General features: G+C 25.9%; 12 protein-coding genes across 12 annotated transcripts; 4 read left to right on the top strand and 8 right to left on the bottom strand. All coding sequences in view use genetic code 6, as the record gives it.

Moving 5' to 3' along the window:
* Positions 1 to 389: 389 nt before the first annotated feature.
* PTMB.215 (Ubiquitin-conjugating enzyme) lies at positions 390 to 1,112 on the bottom strand. The annotated part of the gene is made up of 6 exons (XM_001347003.1): positions 390 to 452; positions 479 to 569; positions 594 to 663; positions 692 to 801; positions 825 to 1,018; positions 1,047 to 1,112. 6 exons carry the CDS (start codon positions 1,110 to 1,112, stop codon positions 390 to 392), a joined length of 594 nt encoding a protein of 197 aa, XP_001347039.1.
* A 578-nt stretch (positions 1,113 to 1,690) lies between these two features.
* On the top strand, positions 1,691 to 2,583 carry PTMB.214c (hypothetical protein). The annotated part of the gene is made up of 3 exons (XM_001347002.1): positions 1,691 to 1,808; positions 1,834 to 1,969; positions 1,995 to 2,583. 3 exons carry the CDS (start codon positions 1,691 to 1,693, stop codon positions 2,581 to 2,583), a joined length of 843 nt encoding a protein of 280 aa, XP_001347038.1.
* A 30-nt stretch (positions 2,584 to 2,613) lies between these two features.
* PTMB.213 (Proteosome subunit) lies at positions 2,614 to 3,546 on the bottom strand. Its single annotated transcript, XM_001347001.1, has 5 exons — positions 2,614 to 2,693; positions 2,720 to 2,847; positions 2,877 to 3,026; positions 3,052 to 3,459; positions 3,485 to 3,546. The coding sequence occupies 5 exons, from the start codon at positions 3,544 to 3,546 to the stop codon at positions 2,614 to 2,616; spliced, it is 828 nt and encodes a 275-aa protein (XP_001347037.1).
* Positions 3,547 to 3,590: 44 nt separating this feature from the next.
* Positions 3,591 to 5,054, top strand: PTMB.212c (Radial spoke protein). The annotated part of the gene is made up of 5 exons (XM_001347000.1): positions 3,591 to 3,705; positions 3,732 to 4,175; positions 4,202 to 4,627; positions 4,653 to 4,801; positions 4,830 to 5,054. The coding sequence occupies 5 exons, from the start codon at positions 3,591 to 3,593 to the stop codon at positions 5,052 to 5,054; spliced, it is 1,359 nt and encodes a 452-aa protein (XP_001347036.1).
* A 189-nt stretch (positions 5,055 to 5,243) lies between these two features.
* On the bottom strand, positions 5,244 to 6,794 carry PTMB.211 (Kelch-domain protein). The annotated part of the gene is made up of 3 exons (XM_001346999.1): positions 5,244 to 6,467; positions 6,490 to 6,685; positions 6,709 to 6,794. 3 exons carry the CDS (start codon positions 6,792 to 6,794, stop codon positions 5,244 to 5,246), a joined length of 1,506 nt encoding a protein of 501 aa, XP_001347035.1.
* Positions 6,795 to 6,815: 21 nt separating this feature from the next.
* Positions 6,816 to 8,465, bottom strand: PTMB.210 (hypothetical protein). Its single annotated transcript, XM_001346998.1, has 4 exons — positions 6,816 to 6,921; positions 6,948 to 7,721; positions 7,751 to 8,251; positions 8,275 to 8,465. The coding sequence occupies 4 exons, from the start codon at positions 8,463 to 8,465 to the stop codon at positions 6,816 to 6,818; spliced, it is 1,572 nt and encodes a 523-aa protein (XP_001347034.1).
* Positions 8,466 to 9,152: 687 nt separating this feature from the next.
* On the bottom strand, positions 9,153 to 11,110 carry PTMB.209 (hypothetical protein). The annotated part of the gene is made up of 5 exons (XM_001346997.1): positions 9,153 to 9,250; positions 9,274 to 9,761; positions 9,788 to 10,419; positions 10,440 to 10,853; positions 10,877 to 11,110. The coding sequence occupies 5 exons, from the start codon at positions 11,108 to 11,110 to the stop codon at positions 9,153 to 9,155; spliced, it is 1,866 nt and encodes a 621-aa protein (XP_001347033.1).
* A 401-nt stretch (positions 11,111 to 11,511) lies between these two features.
* Positions 11,512 to 12,607, bottom strand: PTMB.208 (hypothetical protein). The annotated part of the gene is made up of 3 exons (XM_001346996.1): positions 11,512 to 12,141; positions 12,166 to 12,444; positions 12,470 to 12,607. The coding sequence occupies 3 exons, from the start codon at positions 12,605 to 12,607 to the stop codon at positions 11,512 to 11,514; spliced, it is 1,047 nt and encodes a 348-aa protein (XP_001347032.1).
* A 317-nt stretch (positions 12,608 to 12,924) lies between these two features.
* On the bottom strand, positions 12,925 to 15,361 carry PTMB.207 (hypothetical protein). The annotated part of the gene is made up of 4 exons (XM_001346995.1): positions 12,925 to 14,455; positions 14,477 to 14,641; positions 14,665 to 15,075; positions 15,099 to 15,361. The coding sequence occupies 4 exons, from the start codon at positions 15,359 to 15,361 to the stop codon at positions 12,925 to 12,927; spliced, it is 2,370 nt and encodes a 789-aa protein (XP_001347031.1).
* Positions 15,362 to 15,768: 407 nt separating this feature from the next.
* Positions 15,769 to 16,733, top strand: PTMB.206c (Phosphatidylinositol-4-phosphate-5-kinase). Its single annotated transcript, XM_001346994.1, has 3 exons — positions 15,769 to 16,312; positions 16,335 to 16,534; positions 16,560 to 16,733. 3 exons carry the CDS (start codon positions 15,769 to 15,771, stop codon positions 16,731 to 16,733), a joined length of 918 nt encoding a protein of 305 aa, XP_001347030.1.
* Positions 16,734 to 17,283: 550 nt separating this feature from the next.
* PTMB.205 (hypothetical protein) lies at positions 17,284 to 18,323 on the bottom strand. Its single annotated transcript, XM_001346993.1, has 2 exons — positions 17,284 to 17,743; positions 17,770 to 18,323. The coding sequence occupies 2 exons, from the start codon at positions 18,321 to 18,323 to the stop codon at positions 17,284 to 17,286; spliced, it is 1,014 nt and encodes a 337-aa protein (XP_001347029.1).
* A 722-nt stretch (positions 18,324 to 19,045) lies between these two features.
* PTMB.204c (hypothetical protein) lies at positions 19,046 to 23,912 on the top strand. Its single annotated transcript, XM_001346992.1, has 2 exons — positions 19,046 to 19,149; positions 19,172 to 23,912. 2 exons carry the CDS (start codon positions 19,046 to 19,048, stop codon positions 23,910 to 23,912), a joined length of 4,845 nt encoding a protein of 1,614 aa, XP_001347028.1.
* Positions 23,913 to 23,926: the final 14 nt, after the last annotated feature.

Genomic DNA, 23,926 nt, shown 5'->3' with positions numbered 1-23,926 from the left:
ATAAAATATATTATATTAAATATATAAATAATATAGGTTTTAGGAAAATGAATGAACACTATTCTTAAATAAAAGTTTTGCATAATTTTCAAATAATAGTTAAAGTTAAAGTTCATCTTCAACTAAATTAAGATTTTTCTTTTATTTTTATAAATTTCAATTAATTATAAAGAAGAAATTTAAAATGAGTAAAGATTTGCTTCTTAATTACATTGATAGCTAAAGCAAAAAGGCTTAATATTTTTATGTTATAAACTCTCCAACATAAATTTAACGATTCAAAGCACTCCCATTATGAATCTACTCCAAAAGTATGTAGAATGCTTTTCATTTTGTTGAGAATGAATTTAAAAAAAAAGATAATATTTATTTTTTGTATTAAACATTAATCAACCTCCCAAAAGAAAGTTTGCTGCTTATTCTTCATCATATCCAAATCTGAGGAGAGCTTCCTAGTACATTTAATTACAATTCTTACCTTAACTACGCCGACTTCAAAACCTAAATTGACTAAATTTTACACCTTCTCCTCTTATTTATTTTTTGAAGCATAATTTTATGTCCATTCTCTATGAAATTATTGAATAACATACTTTGCTGTTTTAACATATAAATCTTTTTAGGTTTTGAATTGGTTGGCAACTACAGCATCTTGAGGGGAATCTAATTTATGTATTAGAAAATTCATTACCTGGTTAAGGATCACACAATAATGCCTAAAGTGACAGCAAAGCTGTACGTATTGAAAGGGCAGGTGACCACTCATCTTTTAATATATCCAAACAAATAGCTCCTGTTTGACTAGATATAGTGATAAAAATTACGAAGAGATGTTAGGATGCCAAATGCGGGTGTCGAACTTCATTTTTGGAGGTTTGTATGGATATTCTGGAGGAATCACAATGTCTACTTGAAAGTAACCATTAGCATAGGGAGTATCAGATGGCCCATTTATAAAGCCCTTCCAATGAGTGATATTTTAATCAACTAACAAAATTGAAATTCCAGAATCTTCTCCCTTAGAAGAATAAATACAAACAGAATACTTTTTTTTCTCTCTCTTTAAAGTCCTGCAATTCCTTATTCAATCGATTAGTTTATGTTTTTTACATTAAAATAATTAAATAATGAATATAATCATAAGTAATCCATTTAATTAATCAAAAAACTCATTTCTAAGAATATAATAAAATAGGACAGTAATTTTGTGCTTTACTTTTTAATTATTCAACTAAATTTAGTCTTTCTATTTCTATTTCCATTACATTATTTTATTTTATGACTTTTAGAATCACATTTAGAATGTAATAGTTACAGTATTCCATATATATTACTATTTTATGAATGATTCAATCATTTATTTTTATTGAAATCACAATAATATGAACATTTTAATTGATATACACTAATAAAGTACATTTTAAATTCTCTATTAATTAATTCTGGAGCAGAAATGGCAAGTTAATAAACCCTAATTATTTTTAAAGTATATTATATTTTATTTATTATATTCTCTATGTTGATCATAATATATTTTTGATATGTATATATTATACATAATTGAAAGTATACATCTTAATGAAAAGAAGTTAGTTTTATAAATAGAAAAAATTTGAATTCTTTTAATAATATAGCTTTTCTTGGTATATAATATTATAGAGTCTTGCTAATTTATCTTGAATTAATTAAAATGTCTATTGAATACGTGCTTTTAGTTAAACAACAATAGGTTTGCCTATTTAAGATTCCACCGGTTAGCAGTAGCAAGGGTTATTATTTGGATGATTGGAAAGAGATGTTTTGGGAAGGTAAAATAAAGCTTATAATTAACAGGGGGAATCAAATTAACAGAAAAAGGTGGGTAATTGACTTTATATTTTATCGACAAAAACACCTCAGCTGTTCAGACCTTCGTAAATTTTCCAGATAATCCATACTAAGCAATTGAGAAAACAGTGGACAGTTAAAGGTAAAGAATTAGTATTTATTATTAGAGGATACGCAATAAGATTAGTAACTCCAACAGGAGGTCATCAATGGGTTGGGTGTGTGTTTAGAGATAGAAATGATGCGTTTGATTTCAACGAAAAGATATTGAAATTCATATCAGATCGAGAAATGGAAAGAAACCCAGAGAAATTTAAAAATGAATTCCAACCTTCATAAGACTTTAGTTTGAAGTAAGGATAGAAAATCTAAATATCTTTGGGAGAAGGAAATCAATAAAAGAAGTAAACATAGTAAAAAGGGTAAACTAATTTGTCTGAATTTAAATTTGCACCTCCACCTGATGCAGGCGATTTTGGTTAATTTTCATAGCCAGTTCAACAACAACCAACTCAATCAGTGTAGAATAGTTGGGGTAATTTTGATTTCAACTCTTGGAATCAACCCAGCGTACCATAGCAGAACACATTCTAACAGGCTCCTCCATAATAATAATAATCATTTGGATTCGGATAACAATATCAATCATAGCCTCAATAATAATTTAATCCCTAGTCTTAGGCATTTACAAACTAATCATAACCATAATAATAAAATTAGGCAAAGACAAAGGAATTGAATTTATTAGATTTATGAATGCACATAATTAAATATATTGTCATTATATCATTCTATAATTACCATTTCCTATCCAACTTCAGATAATTCTTATTTTTCAATATCAAACTAATATTTTTTAAGAGCAGCTAAGATTAATCTATAAAAATGATACGTGTGTTGTTGATTGGGAAATCATAAGGTACTTGCCTTTAATATGATTTTGCATTGTATTATCTAATGTTTCTTTTATAATCCACACCATCCTTTGTAATGGCGACAACATCGACATTACTTCCAGATCTAGAAAATCAATAGAAATAACATTTTACCCCATATCATGGAAAATACCAGCTTCGATGGCTTCAATAGCGAGATCAATAGCTTACTATTTTGTAAGTCCATCCTAAAACTTGGCTTCTAATATACCCAAAGCAGCAAGTGATCCACTTCCCATAGATTGGAAAGGATGATAAACATAACTATGTAAATAAGGATGATATTTACTTTCCATGAGGAGACACTGAAGCTAATTAAGGTCCATTGCAATCTATTCCTCCAATAATCAAAGCTACTCCAATATGACCTCTATAAGGGAAGAGCTTAGAAGTAAGTTTAGTGATGACTTCATTCACTCTACTTTATCTATTTAGATTTAGTCTTTAGAGTTTGAGTTTGGCATTAAAATGCGCACATTGATGATGTAAATCAGCAGCTGTACCAGCTCCAGCAGCCCAGATGTTTGGAGCTAGAGTGTGTAATTTTTCACAGTTTTTATCAGCAACTATAGATCCTGCTGTAGCTCTTGTGTCGGCAGCCATCACCACTCCTCCATCAAATAAAACACCGACAATTGTTGTTCCTGTTTTTGTGAATGGCATTTCTTTAAATCCTTAAGCTTTCATTAATTCATTTCTTTAACTATAAAATCATTTTTTACCTTTTCACATTTGTATAATCGTAACCTCCTTTGGATTCAAGATAATTGTCCAAGTATTACATATTTATAATATTTAAATTTAATTATTATTATTCAGATTAGGATAATGGAGGAGCAATTATAATAAATATTCAATTCCAAATACAAAAATAAGACTCTCTACAATCATTTTTGTGAATTGTACTATCAGATGCAAGAGAATAAATATTATAATGCAAAAAGTAAACACATCTTTTAATTTAACTAGATTTAGCAGATTTTGAAGATTTGAGTAATTTTATTAAAGAGAACAGATTTTATCATGTTCCACTCTAATCAGCAGATAAGGTTAATAATTTAAAAGATAAAGCATTCCCATGGTAAGAATATTGTGCTAAATTAATGTAACTTATTCAATTCAAAGTTAAATAAGTTAATGCCAATATCTAGAATTTTCTAAAATTAAACACCTTATTGAATATCGTTGGGTATGGTGTCAATGATGATGATGCATACGTAATATAATAATGTCTTAAACAAATTGCATAAAGAGATCCAAATATTTAAAGCGTACGTTTTTGGGGGAAAATACTAGCACAACAAAAGGATTACTTTGTTATTGAAGTTACATTAAATAAATAAATAAAAGAACCCCAACCTCCTGATTGTGATGAAAAACTAAATGAATATGTACATTATGTCACTTAAGATTGTAATTCTGATTGCATAATAAATTAGTTTTGGAAGATTGGGCCTTATTGCCATAAATAACACGCAAATAAATGGAAGCCAGTAGATTAATTACTTACGTTTTCAGTGGAGATCTTAACAAAAACATAATTTAATATCCATACTTTGAAGGGAAAGAAAAACATCTATTGAAAGCTTAAATATTAAGAATAACACACGCCAATTTATTAGCTCCACGAGGGTTGTATAAATATGACGATGAAACAAAAACAATAGGATTTGAAGAAGAATTCAAGATGCCTGAATCAACTCAATTGGCAACTATGGATGAATGGGTTCATTTGCCTGCTTATATTTTAAAATAAGGAAGAATTACATTTTATGAAGATCCTTCTTTAAAGGAAGAAGAATTAAATTAGATGAAGGAGTCTGACCCTGAATAAGAGAGATTAAAATCAATTAAGGATGATAAACGTAATAATTGATAGTTATTGTATAGAATTTGAATAAAATGATGGTAATTGGTTGATTAAAATTTTTGGAGAAACATAATAATATACTGTCAATTCAGATGAATAATTACCTTTAAGTTATTAAGTAGTCTTGTTGAGAAATTTTTTGTGGCCTGGAGCAGTGACTGTTAGCAATGTATATATTTAATTGTATAACATCTAAGTCGAATGAATACATAAGTGTTTACTTTGGATATGGGTTGAAGAATCAATAACATTCTTTTAATCCTTTGGCTCCAAAAGATGTGCAAGAGGATCCTGAAGACATTGATGAAGTTCCTGAACCAAATCCCAGAGAACAGCCAGATGAGTTGGAACCAGATAGTGATGATGAAAGAAGAAGAGAATAGGAGAGAAGGGAAGCTGAATTACAATAGTAATAAGAATGATATATTTATAATATATTTTTGTGTTTTATTTAAAAAAGCTCTTGGATTTTCTGTTCTTTCAATAATTGTGTTGTTGTTGTTGTTATTGTTATTGTTGTTGTTATTATATTTATTATTATACTTATGTTTATTCCTCTTGCTTTCCAAAGTTCATAATATAAAAATGTTCATTGCGTCTAAAATATTAGTTCAAAATTACTTAAGCCCAATGTTTCCTCCTAAAATCCACAACTATTCCCCGTTGTAAATATCTGCCGCATGAAAATACCTTGGAGATGGCATTTAACCATATTGAGTAGGAGTAATCCATGTATTGGTTATGAAATCGAATAGATGTAGATCATTCAGTCGATTAGATTTGCTATTTCTACCACCGAAAATACAAATTTTAGATTTAATCAAATTGGTTGTATGGCCATATCTTGGTTCAGGAGCAACCCCTTAAGTTTGGATCTATTGCCATTAAACACTATCAAAGTTCAGCACCCATATATCATTAAAATATTCGTCTTAATTCTTCCCACAAAATATGTACATCTTCTCATTAACTTAGATGGCAGTATGTCCATATCGTGGAGATGGTTAATTATTAATGTTCAGTTTCACCCATTGCATGTTCTGAATGTTCATATAATAGACATCATTGTATATCAATTCGACTTCAAGATCAGGAGATAAATAATATCCACCAAACAGTATTACTAATTCTTCCTAAGCATAAAAAGTTAGACTTGCTCTTTCTCTCTCAGTCCATTTCTTATCAGTTTTAGCCAAATACCAAGTTTTGGCTGATGTTACATATACAAAATGGTCATTCAATATATTATGTTCATCCACACCACCAAAGAATAATATTTTATCTCCATAAGCTAATGCATTATGATAAGCTCTCGGTCTTGGCATTTCTCCTTCAGTTTCTTCTAAATTCAATTAATGATCTCCAAATGTTAACTTATACATTTCATTTCTACTTGGAGCTCCACCAAATATGTAGAATTAATTCCCAATACTTGTCATTGTATGTCCATATATGTGATCAAATGTATGATATAATAAGTCATGTTTCGTCCAATAAACATTATTGAAGTCTAGTTCTTATGATTCCGTTCTATTTATTAACACAACCATGATGTTATTTTTCCTTCCAAAAGAGTTCATTATGGTTGGCTGGCAACTATCATGAAAGTATTGACTTCCCCTTTTAAAAATGAATTCATAACGCCCTTCTTGCAAATCTACATACGTATAATATTCATCGCATAGTTTGAACTAGTTATATCGCTTTTATAATTTCAGTGGTTAACTCCAATTATCCCATGAACCAATCACTTCCTCAGCTACTTCAAACAGTCTTATCAGAGGTTTTGCATTAGATTCAAAGATCTGATACGCTCTTTTAGGAAGCACTTAAATCTGTAATCATTATAAATTTTACCATATTATTATATGATCCATGATTGTCATTCACAGTCTCTTGATTCTACAGATATCTCCATTGATTATCTACCAAGAACTTATATTCATATTGTCCAACTGCCAAATTTAAAGTGCATTTATTTCCAATTAATTTAGTCCCCACTTAGAAAAGATTCCATGATCCAAATAATAATACATCTATACCTTCATAAGGCCTATTGAATATTCACAATAATACCAAATAAATGTTACTGGTTGAGCAGCACAGGGTTATCTAGGATGTATATTTCCACAATCTTAACATCGATTCATGTTAATATTCATTAAATTATATAAATATATAAATCAAATGGACTGCCAAAAGTTTTATCTTAATTTCAAATTATTTAATTATATCTAGGCCAATCTGTTTATCATCAGTAGATACAATTGATATCTTTCTTTGAAATAACTAAATAGAAATATAACTTATTTTACTTATCAATGTAATAATTTGCATATGACTTTACTAGAATACTCCAAATAGATTAAATAAGCGAAAATTGAGTTTTTGCAATAGTTAATTCCTCCTATTTAAGTTTTTAACTCATAATCTTCTATTCTAATTTATTCTTCTACTATTCAAGATCTTTGATATAATTCATGCATTAAGACATAGCATTAGCTTCTCTCTATTCTGTTACGAAATAATCGTAAACATCATTCATTGTATCAATTTACATTTATAAACCTCTATCTATGGAATTTGATTTCCTTCTTTAAATGACTTCTTCTGACTACAAATTAAGATGAATCAAATGCAACTCTGGAAGGATATATTTCGAAAGATAATTGACATTCTTAGAATGATATTCAAATAATTTTTTGATATCTGAAAAATCGTTTACTTTTATTTATTCTAATTTAGACATCAGAAGCGAAAAGTCATTACATTTTTATCTTTATTATTCGTTAACTGATTCTTTTGTTTCAAATTCTTCAAAATTCTATTTATATCTTAAATCAATTTATTCAAGGCTAATTTGTTGGGTCATCTCCTTCAATTTATTTTGCACATACTCCATTTCTTAATTGCTATCCTTATTTGTTTTGGTTATAAAAACATTGAATTCCACCGATTATGCAAAATAAGTTATCTTGGATAATTTCATCAAAAAGTATTCAATGGCCTTCCTAACATTCTCTATGTGTTCATTTGAATAATCCTCGAATGTTGATTTATTCATCAAAGGCGGGATATAAACTCCAGGCCTAAACTTTTATTATTCTGTTTATTATACCATCTCAATTGCAATATTTATCGTAATTAAAATACATCTTAAAATCTCCTTATCACTTCCTACTCAGTGTTATCTACTATACGAAATTAAACAAATTTATTTGTTAGTCCTTATTATATAATTTATGGATCACAAACTCTATATTACTTACCAATATATTCAAACTTACTGTTTTTTTAATTACCTTCGTTTTAGGACAAATATAATTGGTATAACTATGATTAGTATTGTGTTTATTGTTCAACCAAAGGAATTATTTGCCACTCCAAAAATTATAATTATTATTTGTATCCTCCAGCTATCGCCCCTAATTGGTAGTTTTATTCCACTTTAAATTCCTTCTTCTCGCCATCCTTTTATCCTAATTGAATTTATTGCTTATTTGTCTATATTTCTACTCGATTTATGCCAATCTCATTTTAATACCATGTCAATGAAATGATGTATTCACTATTATCCAAAACTAACCTTTATTCATTTACTCCAAAAATTTTTGATGATCTATAATCTATTGATTAAAATACCTGTGTTCTTTGCATTTTATGACTGATTGAGAGCTAAATGAATAGTAGTAATTTTGAATCCCCAAAATCCCTTAGTTTGTAAAAAAGATCTTCACAGTATGAATTTTATAAGGGATCAATGATTATAAATCAATTGAGTCATCAAAATATTTAAGATCTCCTTGTTTGATTCCCAAAATTATAGATTCCATAGAAAATTAATTAATAATTGTAAGCATAAAATTCAATATTCAAATTCTAAAATTAGAATAGAATTGGATTTACTATGTAGCTAAGTCTTATTTTTAGTTAAAAATCAAATTTTAAAAGACTTTTAGAGATAACTTATAAATCGAAATATATATTTTAAACAGATTAAATAAATATGTTCCTTTATTATTTTGTTAAATGAAAAATATCATGGCAACTTTTTTAAGAAATTAGCTTTTGGTGCTTCTAAAGGATGCTAATTATATCTAATTTTTGGTTATTCTTATTCTTATTATGTTTATTATTATTAAATTTATGGAGAGGTTGGTTGTAATTATTAAATAGTTGGTGAATTCTAAGATGCCTTTTATTATTATTACTATTATTACTATTATTATTACTATTATTACTATAATTATTACTATTATTATTATTATTATTACTATTATTATTACTATTATTATTGTTACTATTATTATTATTAATTCTAGTTCTATTATAAGTAGGATGATTCTTTTGAAGCCTATTATATTAATGGACTTGGTTATTATTAAGTAGATATCGGTGATTATTATGTATAATTTGATTAAACTACTTCTCTGGTAGGTGTTTCAGAACCAAGGTATACTTAATTGCCACTTGTCTTTTAAACATTAACATTAGGGTTAGTTGACAATGGATTTTTCTTATCAAATATAACTACTTTTTTTTAAACAGTATTTCCTTATTAGTTTTAATTTGCTTATGGTTAATAATATAAAGATTGAAGAACAGATAATGAATTAATCTTTTGATTTGGCTCTATTTTACCATCATTTTCAGCAAATTTAAGCAATTCCTAAGCTTATAGATCATAAAGCGAAAATACTCTTGCGTACTTCACTAAAATATTCTTAATCTCTTATTTATCCACTCTAAATATTAATAATGTATATTACTTAAAGTTTATCATATTAAGTGTTAAAGTCAATAAATTAGAATATATAACGTTCTTATCCTTAAATATTTGCTCATTTGAAAACTGAATTGTATCTTTCATAGCAGATTTATCAATCTCTGACTCAATCGTTGTATAAATTAAACCTTCCCATAAATCAATTTATTTCCAAATTTGCATAGATATTAAACTATCTTGTAAGAAAAATCTTTTCTCATGCTCATCTATTGTGTAGATAGTGGAGATCATGGTAATAATCCTTTTGACTAAAGTTAATTCTCCTTCTTTTTATGATATCTCTAATAATTTCTAAGTGAACTAATGCATATTTTTGAATCCATACGAATTTAAATTTGAGCACCTAAAGAAATAAAACTATAATCTTACCCTGCTTATCGAAATGATTCAAGGATTATGCATCCTAATTCTCTAAAGAACTTTGAATCAAAAATCTCATCCAAATTTCTTTTTTATAATTCAGGTATATTTTTCCAACCTTTTATTTATTGTTCTTAAGTCTATTAAATCACATGTTTTATGAAACTATAAGTATTAATAAGTTATTATTCGCCATATTGATCTTTATATTTATTCACCATTTATTGAACTCCAGCTGGTTGTTCGTCAGCATTTTTTGGTTTATTTTTATTATTAACTTTTCCAATTAATTTAATTGTTACTCCTTTTAAATCATCAATAAATTCCTAATTAGCTAAGAATATATCAAAAGAATCAACGTTTTCTACTTAAGCAGAAGAAGCTGTAGTTTCTCTTTTAATATTCAGTCTGTGATTAAGAGAAATTTAATCTGCTATACTCCTTAAAAAAGAAGAATTTAATTGAGAATTAACTTTTAAATAGTTCTCTTTAGAAATTCCAATCTAACTTGAGGGTCCTGGAGCTGTAGGGTCATTTTAGGGATCCAAATAAATCTCAGCCTGCTTAAAAAACTGTTCACTATCATATTAAAGATTTCTAGTTTTGGAAATCTCATAAACTAAGATCTTCATTACAATGTCCTAATTAAATATTTATATACTTTAGCTATTGAAAATATTTGATTATATGATGTAGTTAGCTATTAAATGCCATTCTACAAAGAAGTGCAATAGGATTAAACAGCTTAATTATAAATTGTAGCTGCCTATCTCAAAGCAGATTCATTCTCTTACTTGTATTGTAATTGTGAATTCAGTCTGTGTTATGCTTTTGATCTTTATTCTATATTGCATTCTTTGTTCCAACACAACGCTTCTAATGTAATTGCAGATTCCTCATATTCCTTTGATGCTCTCACTGTCTTCTCCTTTTGACGATCATACTTATCACAGGATATTTTGATTTCTTTATCCATTTTTAACACATCTTGAATAAGTGGTTTGAATTAACTTTGGATTTATCTAAGCTCATTGATGGCTTACTCTACATCATGCTTGTACGATTAATTGAATTGCTTAGTTACAAATACCCACATACCTTATAGTACTGGGCCCTTTGATTCAGATCTATCTTCACTCCTCTCACTAAATCATCCATATCTCCTCCACTATTTTACATTTGTCCACTTATTTTCTCCAAAGCCTTGTGGTACTTCTCTTCGGCTTCAGATCGCTCGAAAAGCTGTCCCAACATAAATTCTGTTACTTTGCTTCTGTCATTCACTCTACGATAGAGAACATCGAAATTTGTAGCTAATTATTTAATATTCATTATTATTTATAAGGTATTCCATTAAATTATGTAAATTTATCAAACCAACTCAATATACTAAAAAAGAAAGAAGGAATTGAATGCTTTAATCAATAACTCCTTACTTTATAGTACTGAATTTCAGAATCTAACACTTTAATGATATGTGTAAAGCGATACAAAAAAACATATAACCTTAGATTTTGCAAATTTATGTTTACACATGTATACTTAATTTTAATAGGTCTCTTTATTTTATCTCTTTTTAAATGAGAATCCATTGCCATGTAGCCTTTCTTAAAGATCAAATGTAATAAATTCATAGAATATAATTTTGTTCATTGGCAATTTTAATAACTCTTGTAATTAATATATAATCATTGTGTTGTAATTAAGTGGAAATTTAATTTATAATTTTAATTTCATAAGATTTTCAAATTTTATTCTTTAAGAACTTTCACCTTCAAATAATTTTAATATAATTGGCAAAAATGAGGCCAAACATCTAATTCGATGATATCAGGATTCTAATTGATATTTTCATCAATTTCAGGATTCTAAGTGATGATTTCAATTGGAACAAATATATCAAATTTTCTTTAACTCCAATCACAACAATTTTATTTTTCAAAAATAACTTTGATTAGAAGAATATGATGCGATTCTATTTTCTATCCTAAATATAATGGTGCAATATTCTAAAGTTAGCCTAAATCCAATTCGAAATCCACTTCACTATTATGATTATTATTCTCTACATTTTCCAGTTTTTTAGAAATTCTCTGAGTTAATTGATGATATGCTTATTACATATTATCAAAAATAACTCTGTTATACAAAACAACTTCCACTTATGGAAGAGGGTGCTTTAAAAATCGGCTTTGTAATTTTATTTCTATTTTTTAATTTTGAAATTAATAAAAAACAGTTGAATTCAATCTAAGAATAATTGGGATTCTATTTTAACCTGATCTTTATAGAATTAATTCATGTTAAATTGCCTTCTGTAAAGATTCATTCTCATTATCATACATAAAGTAGTCAACATGCATCTATTTGTATTTTTAAGAATTAACATCATAGAATTTATTAAATTATATAATAAAGTCCTTTTATTTTCTCTCTTCATCAGATATATAGCATATTGTTAGTTTATTTAAAGAACTAAATTCTATATATTATTTATAATTAGTTAGGGTTAAGCATTGATGAATGGGGATTTCCCAATATAACTCACGTAAATTGTTTCCCCCCTCAACAATCTTCATGCTTATGGGACGCTAACATATAATCTTAGACTCCTATTTGTAATTTATTTCTAGGCTAGGAGCTTGCATTGATTCTATGCTACTAATCTTTAATAAGAATAAATAATTCTACTGAGGCAATAAAGCATGATTTTTTTGGAGTAGTTTGCAGACCTCCTATTTCGGCTTTAATTTTCAAAATTTATATTTTTTAATTGGAATTAGCTTCTTATATTGACATTTTATATCCAACTTTTATTTTGTCAAACATTATATTATTTTAATACTTAATTATAAAATATATTAAAATTAATTTGAATAAAATAATTTATCTCATGGAACAATTAAGTGCGAGAATAAATAATAAATCAGAATAATAATTTGTAAGATGGCTTATCTCTCTTCAAATAACTTTAAATTTTGAGAGTATAAATTATTGGAATATGAAAAATAAAACTTAATAATCTTAAATACTTTCTCTAGATATAATTATGATTACAAGGCTTTAAAATAATTTCAAGTATTTTGATAAATTTTTTGAAAACACTAAGGATATAAAATTATTAAATCAAACTTTCTTATATAAATTCAATATTTGCCAAGTAATTTGGTTGGTTTCGTCTATTTTTAAATCTTTAAACAATAATAACAATATATACTTTTAAGATAATTTAAATAATTTTCTGAATATGTTTCTTATTTATTTTAATTAGAATCCGATTTCTCCATTTTTAATATTGTCAACAAAATAAAATTAATTATCTATTTTCTAAAAATTATATTGAGTAGACTAATTGATACGCATAAAGGTAAGCCAGCATAAATGAGCCATTCATAATCCCAAAACAATTTAACAAATAAATATATTTTAATTGGATAGAATGCTATAGAATAGACTTTGATTTAATGTCTCATCAAGATTATTGTGAATCTTTTATCAATAGCATAAATGTGAGTTGTAGTATATCTATCGAAAAAGTACATAAACAAATTAAAGAAAAAGCATATTAAGGTTATTAGTGGGCAAACGTAGATCAGACATAATCCAATGGTAATACTATAAAGAGCGTTGCAATTTCTACTTCTCTATGGAAAAAATGGAGGTGTTATTAATTAATTTAATTGTCCTTAAAAATATTGTAAATAATTTTTGAGTGCTTTTCTTGTTCTTAGTAAGGATGAAATAAATCTTATATGGAATAAGTGAAATATATGCTTAGTAATTAATTTATTTTACGTTAGTGATATTAAATTATAGATTGCAGCAGGTTTCTCCTTTCCATTCCATAACTCAAAAGTAAATAAATATGGAACAAATGTAACTAATAGATAATTTACAACAATTAAAAAATGCATAAAACCCCGTTCTTAATGAGCAAATGTACTTTTTTAAGCCTTTTTTTAATTAATGATAACAGCAAGAATGGCACTTGTTGTAATTATTGGAACAAGTATTGTAAAAATGTTTGTCGCTGCTTTTTCTCCTGTAGTCAGTTTCCCAGATGCCTTGTTAGTTTAAAAATCTGGGTCATTGACATATAGATAAATAAGTTCATATGCAACCATTAAAATTGCACATGCAAAGATCATAATTACGATTGATTTACATTTTTATATAACTCTATCCATACTCTTGGCTCCTAAATGATTCCAAAACAAACCATTAATTCGATATGACTTTTTCACAGCAATTTTATCACTTAATTTAGGATGAACAATAAACTTTAATTTAATTTTTAAATCTTGGAAAAATGTTCTTTTAAAATTTGAGTGAACTAAACTAAAAACCTGTTTATCAGCAAAATGGATGATTGCTTTCTTGCTAAACTGTAATGAATCAATATCCTTTAAAGAATCTGCTGTTAGTTAATTAAGTTAAACATTTCCAGTCTCCTTTTAGATTTTATTATTAATATCCTCAAGCAATGTTAAATTGTTCTCTAATTTTGTTTAACAATTAATTTATTAAGCAAAATCTTTTTATAAACAGTATTTTGAGTAGTTTTATATATTTTGGATTATCTCTATTAAAACCGCCTCTCTGATTGATGCAAACTTTATTAACTATTCAACGTCATATATATATATTATTTCTTTAAACAATGGGTCAACCAATTTACTAAATTTATTATATCATTACTCAGATTAAGAAGCAATATCTTAGTTAGGATGCTTTTCAACACATCTTTTGATTAAATCAAATATTTCATTTGGTTGCATTTTATTTTATAAATGTCTAACATAAATAGAATGCTTAGTTTCTGTTTATCTTCGACAAGGTTCCCTACTCCAATATTTAATTTCTCTAGATTCATTTAAATAAATTACATGTAAGACACTAATAAATCATATAGAAATGGTAGATGAAGATTAATAAAAAAAACAAAGAATGCAGCAAATTCGAAATAATTTTTTTCATTATTATCTGCTTCGTTTGAAAAATATTTCTGAAGGCTTACAATATCAATAAAGTGATAATTATCCCTAAATTCGCACATTTTGCAATAATCTGAAAAATAGTCATCACATTATTCTTGTAGTTACACTTTAGAAGGATCACATAATTGATGCACAGTCTTCATAAAAATAATTCCGTATATGCAAAAGACTATAATAAAAATTATCACTTAAAATTTTATTAAAGTGAAGTAAAGCGGAACAGCAATACCATATTCGTCAGTCATTTATTCATAAAAATCAGAAGTAATCCAATTAAACTTGTTTTTATTGATAGTTTTGCTAGAAAAATTTAAATTTAATACTTGCAGCACGGACATGTGTTGAATTAGTATTTGTTGATTATTTCTTAGTTTGGACATAGATAATAGGCTTATTTATGCAATTAAGCTAAGTCTAAATCAGGCGGATATTTGAAATAATTGGAATCACTTTTCCTTACAATCTCAAGTACCTTTTGAAATTGGATTTCTTTTTCCTATTGATTTTCATTTTGTTGAGGTGTTGCACTAGGTTACTCCTATATGAGCACCTTATCTTCATTATTTTCGATATTGATGGTAATCATCAAGTAATACAAATTAAATTAATTCAATGAATTGAGAAAATAAAAAGGTTATTTCCAATAACAACAGAATATATATTATACTTTTGTACTGTTAAATATACGATTTCAAAAAAGAAATTTATAGATATACTGTTTATTGAGAACTTTTGGATCTTCTTAATTAATTTACAACAATTTTATTTATTTATGATACACTTTTAATAATTGTCATTTGATATATTTATAAATAATTACATTTTTGGAAAGTATGGGATCATAGTGCAATAATTGTAATTGTGAAAAGGAGAAATTTGTAGATATTGAGAAAGCAGTAACTAAAGATCTCTCATTATATCTTTTAGGAATATGTAGTAGTTGTTGCTACATCTTCTTAAAAATCAACGTCAAAAGCAATTGATAAAAATAAAATGGCAATCACAATATAGAAATATTGGAGGGGTTACTTTGCTAGGAAGAGGCTGACTTACTAAAAAATATTAGAATCGATTCCTTAAAAAACTATTCACACCAATGAAGTTGATCAACAAGAGTAATTTGAATCTGGAATAACTATAAACTAAGATGAATTTGAGAAAGAAACACGAAAACCTTATAAGTACAAAATAAAAAGTATAAGATTTAAAGGAGGGGCAGTTTATACTGGAGAATGGAAAGGATAAGCTAGGGATGGAATAGGTATATAAGTCTGGCCAGATGGAGCAAAATATCAAGGAGAATGGAAACATAACAAAGCTTAAGGAAAAGGGAAATTTACCCATTCCAATGGTGATACTTATGAAGGAGATTGGGAGAATGATATGGCAAATGGGTATGGAATCTATTTACATGTTAATGGAGCAAAATATGAAGGATAGTGGTTCAATGATAAATAACATGGATATGGTTATGAAGTATGGCCAGATGGGTCATCATATCAAGGGTTCTTTCAGAACAGTTTTAAACATGGGAAGGGTAAATTTTATTCTTAAATTAGGTAAATACATTTGGCCGTCAGGATAATATTTTGAAGGAGACTGGGTTTACAACAAATTATGCGGTTTTGGTGTTCTAATTTGGTCAGATGGAAGAAAATATGAAGGGGAATTCTAGAATAACAACATGCATGGTAAAGGAACTTACAATTGGCCAGATGGGAGAAAATATTATGGGTAATATTTTAACGACTAAAAAAATGTATCTCTTAATCATTTAATCAAAGGGTTATGGAATATATGAATGGAATGACGGAAGACGATATGAAGGAGAATGGGAAAATGGAAAATAGCATGGAAAAGGGCTCTATATTGTTGGGGAAATTGAAAGAACTGGAGAATGGTTGAATGGAAAACGGATTAGATGGGATGATGAGAAGAAAACTAATTAGAAGAAATGATTTTAAATTACTTAATTTATTCAATATTCTACCATTTGTTATTTTTGTCCTTTTTTATATGAAATTGATAAATATATAGATCATGACTCTCTAAATTCCATTTACAATAAAAATTTAAAGATGATCAACATTAATATATGCAGTTTTGTTTTTCCTCTTAAATAATCCAATAATAAATATTTATTGAGTCCATTCAACTCATCTTTTTTACCAAGTTGTTAAATCAAAATAATTAAATGAATGTTTAGAAGCTGGGTTATACTTACTACAAATTAAATTTGGAAACTTTATACCTCAAATGAAATTTTGAAACACTTGACCCCATTATTGTTATTTATCTAGTACAATTAATCGCAAAAAATATTTCCACTTCAAATAAGAAATAAAAATCTTATAGCAGTTGGTTTTCTCATTTATTGAAGATTTATAAATAAGATTAAGTATTTGTAAGGTAATTTGGTTATAAAATTACCTAATGTAAACTTTCAATTGAAGTTTTTATTAGGTTTAATATTAATTGATATATTGAACACATTATTTTAAAAATAAATCATTTTTTCTTAATCTAGCCTGATTAATTTACTCCTTGAGTTTTATTAGTTTGCTGTTAAACTTGACTCTTATTATTTTATGTTCCTTTAGTGCTTTTATCTATCTGTTATGTGTTTTTTGTCTAAATAATTTGGTTTCCGTTTTGTATTGTTTTATGAGCTGAATTTTCATGTGAAATTGGTTATTTTTTTTTTTCTAATTACATCGCTTATTAATTTTATTTTAATTAGTTCTACTAGTTTTGGGTTTACATATTAAATTAATCATCTTTTTTTTCAAATTCTTCTTCCATAGTTTATTTCCCAACACAAACTTTTTTAACATTTGTAGGCTGTTGTTTATCCTTTTTATTTGATTAATTGTTTGGTTTTTAATCTTAGTTCTTCGAAGTTGAACTATTATTAGAAGGTTTTAGAAAATTTTTTATCAGTTGTTCTCCACATTATTTTTTTTATATACTAAATTTATTATTATGTTCTATTACTTAACATTTTAAAAAATTTTTTGAGCATCAGGTGGTTTATATTCATTATTTTAGACTTGGCTTAATTATTTATCTACAGCTTGAGTTCCCCAAATCACTTTCTCTAATGCATTTTAATTGAATTAACCCTTGCTTTAAGTTTATTTTAGTGGAAGCTATTGTAATGCATATATGTCTTTATCACCAAAGAGTTCATTTATATAAAAATTGCAGATAGTTTTAACTTCAGGATGGGTATTCTAAATGATCTTCTTGTTTAAAGCTTCTTAAAAAATGGATTTGGCTTTAGATTTACAACTTTTAAAAAATTGTCCTTCTTTATTATTATGTTAAGAATATTAATCAAAATAAATCCCAAAGGATAAATTAGCTTATAAAATTGCTTTGTTCATAGCTATAGGAAGATAGGGATGATCTTTCACCTTTTCTAATTTTTCGATTGTTTCTTCTAGTTGACCTAATTAGCACAAAGCATTTTCCAAATCCTAGAATATAAAGTACTAAATTTCTCTCTAGATTTAATTCTAAGCATTTTATAGCTTTTAGACCTACATTAATTTTAAGTACTCTTTTGATATAAACAAGGCTGTAAATAAAATTTTATTCTATTATATTTTTTCACAATAGAATAAAATAATAAATAAAATTATTAAAGAAAATTCATTTCTCCATTATATTAAACTTAATACTCAGTATGTCCAGGTGTTTAAACAACTAAAAAGATAGATTTAATAAGTAATTTGTAGCAAGACAGTTTAAAATTCTATAAAATCTTGATTTTTCAAGTTCTATTAATAGTAAAAAATACTAACTTACTTAGATTCGAAAATTTAGAAAAAATGAAAACATATGAATATATTCCTTAAACCATATTGATTCTTTAATTGTTAGTTATTTTTTTAATTATTCATTAATTAAAAATACATCACGAACAGTCTTAATATTAGAAATTTTAAGCAGAAGAATTCTCTAAATGATTAATTTAATGAATAAAATAATTAATATAAATAAAACAGTTAATAAAAGCAATATTATTAATGATAACTCTCATTTGAATAAAATATTAAATGAGGACTATATTTCATTCAGCATCATTTGTTTTCATAATTTATTCAACCATGATATATCGAAAATCTATTAGCTTAAAATGATAAAATATGTCAGCAATCTCTCATTTTTCTTTATATAACACTTCAGATTATGTAATATTAACAGTATTTCTTTATATTTTTGAATTTCTATAATTGAAATTAAATATTTCATAAATAAAACCCAGATGTCAAATACTGCTAATAAGAATGCCCCTGCTCCTAAATTGAAGAAAGAAAGTACAAATTAATCAACGACCAAGCTAACATCTTCGACTATTAAGAAACAACCGTAATATATTATTTAATTTAAGAGTTTAATAAACCTAAAAAGCAAATGAGCCTCCTTAAAAGAAAATTGCAAACACTGATTCATTGCTTGAAAAAACTTCTGAGTCAGCATAGGCTGCCAAATCAACTAAAGTTGTTCGAACTACAACAAGATCAATCACTACAAAATTAGACGATGGAAAACTTAAGCAACCAGCTGAATTGACAAATAAATAAGATTCTACTTAAAATAAGAATTCAAAAAAATAAACTTTAAAACCTGGTAAACAGCAGGATAAACAAAAAGTGGAACAATAAAAAGAATAAGTTTAAACTAAGGGTCAAGGTGTAATAAAATCATAAGATGATACTAATTCATAAGTATCAAATTAGTTTGATAAAACAACAGATATAAACAACTCAATTATAGAATAAGATTAAATTTAAGAGAATTATAATTAAGATACGACAGAAGCAAATAATTAGGATAGTATATTGAATGAAGAATAATTTTAATATAGAAGTTAAACAAATTAATCACTAACTGAAAACGTAAATGAATCAGTTAATCCAGATTATGATGGAGATAATTTATAGTCTGTTAAGGAAAATGATGTAAATGATGATGATAAATCTCCTTACAAGGATGTTAGTTTAATGGAGTATGATGAGATAGATGATTAAAATATAGAAGAAAATTAAAATATATAAGATGAATAAAATGAGGTTAATGAAATAATGAAATAAAACTAGGAGCAAGAAAAATAAGTAGAAATGGAAGGGAATGAAAATAAAAAATAAGAGAAGGAAATATATTAAAAATTAGAAATAAAAAATGAATAACCTGCAAATATAATAAATGAATAAGTTGAAGAAACAAATTAATAAGATAATATAGGTTTGGAAGGATAATAAAAAGATATATAACTAAAAGTGAAAAAAATTATCGATTTAAATAACGAAATAAAAATAAATAATAATGAATAACATGTTGAACAATAAGTTGAAAATTAATAGGAAAAGGAAATTATCCATTAAGTAGAACATGTGATTGAATAACATCATTAAGAATAAGTAGAAAATTTTTAAGAACATGTTGAATAATAAGTTGAAAATTAATAAGAAAGGGAAATTATCCATTAAGTAGAACATGTGATTGAATAACATCATTAAAAATAAGTAGAAAATCAGTAAGAACATGTTGAATAATAAGTTGAAAATTAATAAGAGAAGGAAATTATTCATTAAGAATAACAATAAGTAGAGCAAGTGGTTGAATAACATCATTAAGAATAAGTAGAAAATCAGTAAGAACATGTTGAATAATAAGTTGAAAATTAATAAGAAAGGGAAATTATCCATTAAGTAGAACATGTGATTGAATAACATCATTAAGAATAAGTAGAAAATCATTAAGAACATGTTGAACAATAAGTTGAAATTTAATAAGAGAAGGAAATTATTCATTAAGAATAACAATAAGTAGAGCAAGTGGTTGAATAACATCATTAAGAATAAGTAGAAAATCATTAAGAACATGTTGAATAATAAGTTGAAAATTAATAAGAGAAGGAAATTATTCATTAAGAATAACAATAAGTAGAGCAAGTGGTTGAATAACATCATTAAGAATAAGTAGAAAATCATTAAGAACATGTTGAATAATAAGTTGAAATTTAATAAGAGAAGGAAATTATTCATTAAGAATAACAATAAGTAGAGCAAGTGGTTGAATAACATCATTAAGAATAAGTAGAAAATCATTAAGAACATGTTGAATAATAAGTTGAAAATTAATAAGAGAAGGAAATTATTCATTAAGAATAACAATAAGTAGAGCAAGTGGTTGAATAACATCATTAAGAATAAGTAGAAAATCATTAAGAACATGTTGAATAATAAGTTGAAAATTAATAAGAGAAGGAAATTATTCATTAAGAATAACAATAAGTAGAGCAAGTGGTTGAATAACATCATTAAGAATAAGTAGAAAATCATTAAGAACATGTTGAATAATAAGTTGAAAATTAATAAGAGAAGGAAATTATCCATTAAGTAGAACATGTGATTGAATAACATCATTAAGAATAAGTAGAAAATCATTAAGAACATGTTGAATAATAAGTTGAAAATTAATAAGAGAAGGAAATTATTCATTAAGAATAACAATAAGTAGAGCAAGTGGTTGAATAACATCATTAAGAATAAGTAGAAAATCATTAAGAACATGTTGCTTAATAAGTTGAAAATTAATAAGAAAGGGAAATTATCCATTAAGTAGAACATGTGATTGAATAACATCATTATGAATAAGTAGAAAATTTTTAAGAACATGTTGAATAATAAGTTGAAAATTAATAAGAAAGGGAAATTATCCATTAAGTAGAACATGTGATTGAATAACATCATAAAGAATAAGTAGAAAATCATTAAGAACATGTTGAATAATAAGTTGAAAATTAATAAGAGAAGGAAATTATTCATTAAGAATAACAATAAGTAGAGCAAGTGGTTGAATAACATCATTAAGAATAAGTAGAAAATCATTAAGAACATGTTGAATAATAAGTTGAAAATTAATAAGAGAAGGAAATTATCCATTAAGTAGAACATGTGATTGAATAACATCATTAAGAATAAGTAGAAAATCATTAAGAACATGTTGAATAATAAGTTGAAAATTAATAAGAGAAGGAAATTATTCATTAAGAATAACAATAAGTAGAGCAAGTGGTTGAATAACATCATTAAGAATAAGTAGAAAATCATTAAGAACATGTTGAACAATAAGTTGAAATTTAATAAGAGAAGGAAATTATTCATTAAGAATAACAATAAGTAGAGCAAGTGGTTGAATAACATCATTAAGAATAAGTAGAAAATCATGAAGAACACGTTGAACAATAAGTTGAAATTTAATAAGAGAAGGAAATTATTCATTAAGAATAACAATAAGTAGAGCACGTGGTTGAATAACATCATTAAGAATAAGTAGAAAATCATGAAGAACATGTTGAATAATAAGTTGAAAATTAATAGGAAAAGGAAATTATCCATTAAGTAGAACATGTGATTGAATAACATCATTAAGAATAAGTAGAAAATCATTAAGAACATGTTGAACAATAAGTTGAAATTTAATAAGAGAAGGAAATTATTCATTAAGAATAACAATAAGTAGAGCAAGTGGTTGAATAACATCATTAAGAATAAGTAGAAAATCATTAAGAACATGTTGAACAATAAGTTGAAATTTAATAAGAGAAGGAAATTATTCATTAAGAATAACAATAAGTAGAGCACGTGGTTGAATAACATCATTAAGAATAAGTAGAAAATCATGAAGAACATGTTGAATAATAAGTTGAAAATTAATAAGAAAGGGAAATTATCCATTAAGTAGAACATGTGATTGAATAACATCATTAAGAATAAGTAGAAAATCATGAAGAACATGTTGAATAATAAGTTGAAAATTAATAGGAAAAGGAAATTATCCATTAAGTAGAACATGTGATTGAATAACATCTTTAAGAATAAGTAGAAAATCATGAAGAACATGTTGAATAATAAGTTGAAAATTAATAAGAAAGGGAAATTATCCATTAAGAATAACAATAAGTAGAGCAAGTGGTTGAATAACATCATTATGAATAAGTAGAAAATCATTAAGAACATGTTGAACAATAAGTTGAAATTTAATAAGAGAAGGAAATTATTCATTAAAAATAACAATAAGTATAGCCTGTGATTGAACATCATAACTAATAATCATTTGAAAATCATTAAGAATATATTGAACAACGAGGAAAATTTTAATAAGAAACAGAAATAATTCTTTAAACTACTACTATCTAAAACTATCAGTAATAATACTAATCTCAAATCTTATAAAAACCTATCGAAAAGTAAGTTTTGAGTTCATAAGAATAAGTTATATTTAATTAAGATTAAAAGAATGTTGATTAAATTTAACCATAAACAAACACACCATTTCAAGAATCATAAGCCTTATATTCTTAATAGTAACATGATTAATAAAAATAAAACCCAGCCGTAGTAGATTAATAATTTTAAATTTAAACAAATTAATAATAACCTGAATAAATTTCTTAAGTTTAAATAAGCAATAATGATGATTCAATATTTGCTGGGTTAATAGTTCAAAATGTATTTCAGTCATCTTCTAGTTCTAAAGATACTAATAATATTAATTAGTTCGAAACAAATCCAAAATCATTGGATTCACTATAACAAAACCAATAACAAACTAACATAAGTAATACTTAGATTATAAATAATATTGTTATTGAAAATAAAAATTCTCAATAAAATGAAAATAATCATCCAACTTTAGATATTAATTAAAAAAATCAAAACCAATAAAATAAATTTAAAGAAATGTAAATAAATGATAATTTAGATTATAAATCAGGTTAAAATACCAACAGATTTGAAAAATACTAGGAAATTGAAGACCAGAATTAAACTCAAGATATGATTGAATAAAGCTAATATTTATAAGATGATAAAACAGATTTATTATATAAAAACTAAAGCTAAGGAAATGATTAAATAACTGATTATAATCTAACTTAAGCTGATGAAAGTAAAAACGAAAAATAACAATATAAAGATTAGAAAGTTTAAAATATAGTATAAGTTTAGTAAAATGATCATATCATAGATATAAAATAAGTTAATCAGACACCATCCACTAATTTACAAGAGAATAAGCAATAAAAAAAAAAAACATTAATTTGTAAATGTTGCTAGATATTTTGATTTAAATGTGTATA

This window comes from Paramecium tetraurelia (assembly GCF_000141845.1).
Source record: "Paramecium tetraurelia macronuclear, complete genome".
Lineage (NCBI taxonomy): Eukaryota > Ciliophora > Oligohymenophorea > Peniculida > Parameciidae > Paramecium > Paramecium tetraurelia.
Note: the sequence above shows the minus strand (reverse complement) of the source record. Positions and strands in the feature narration are given on the sequence as shown.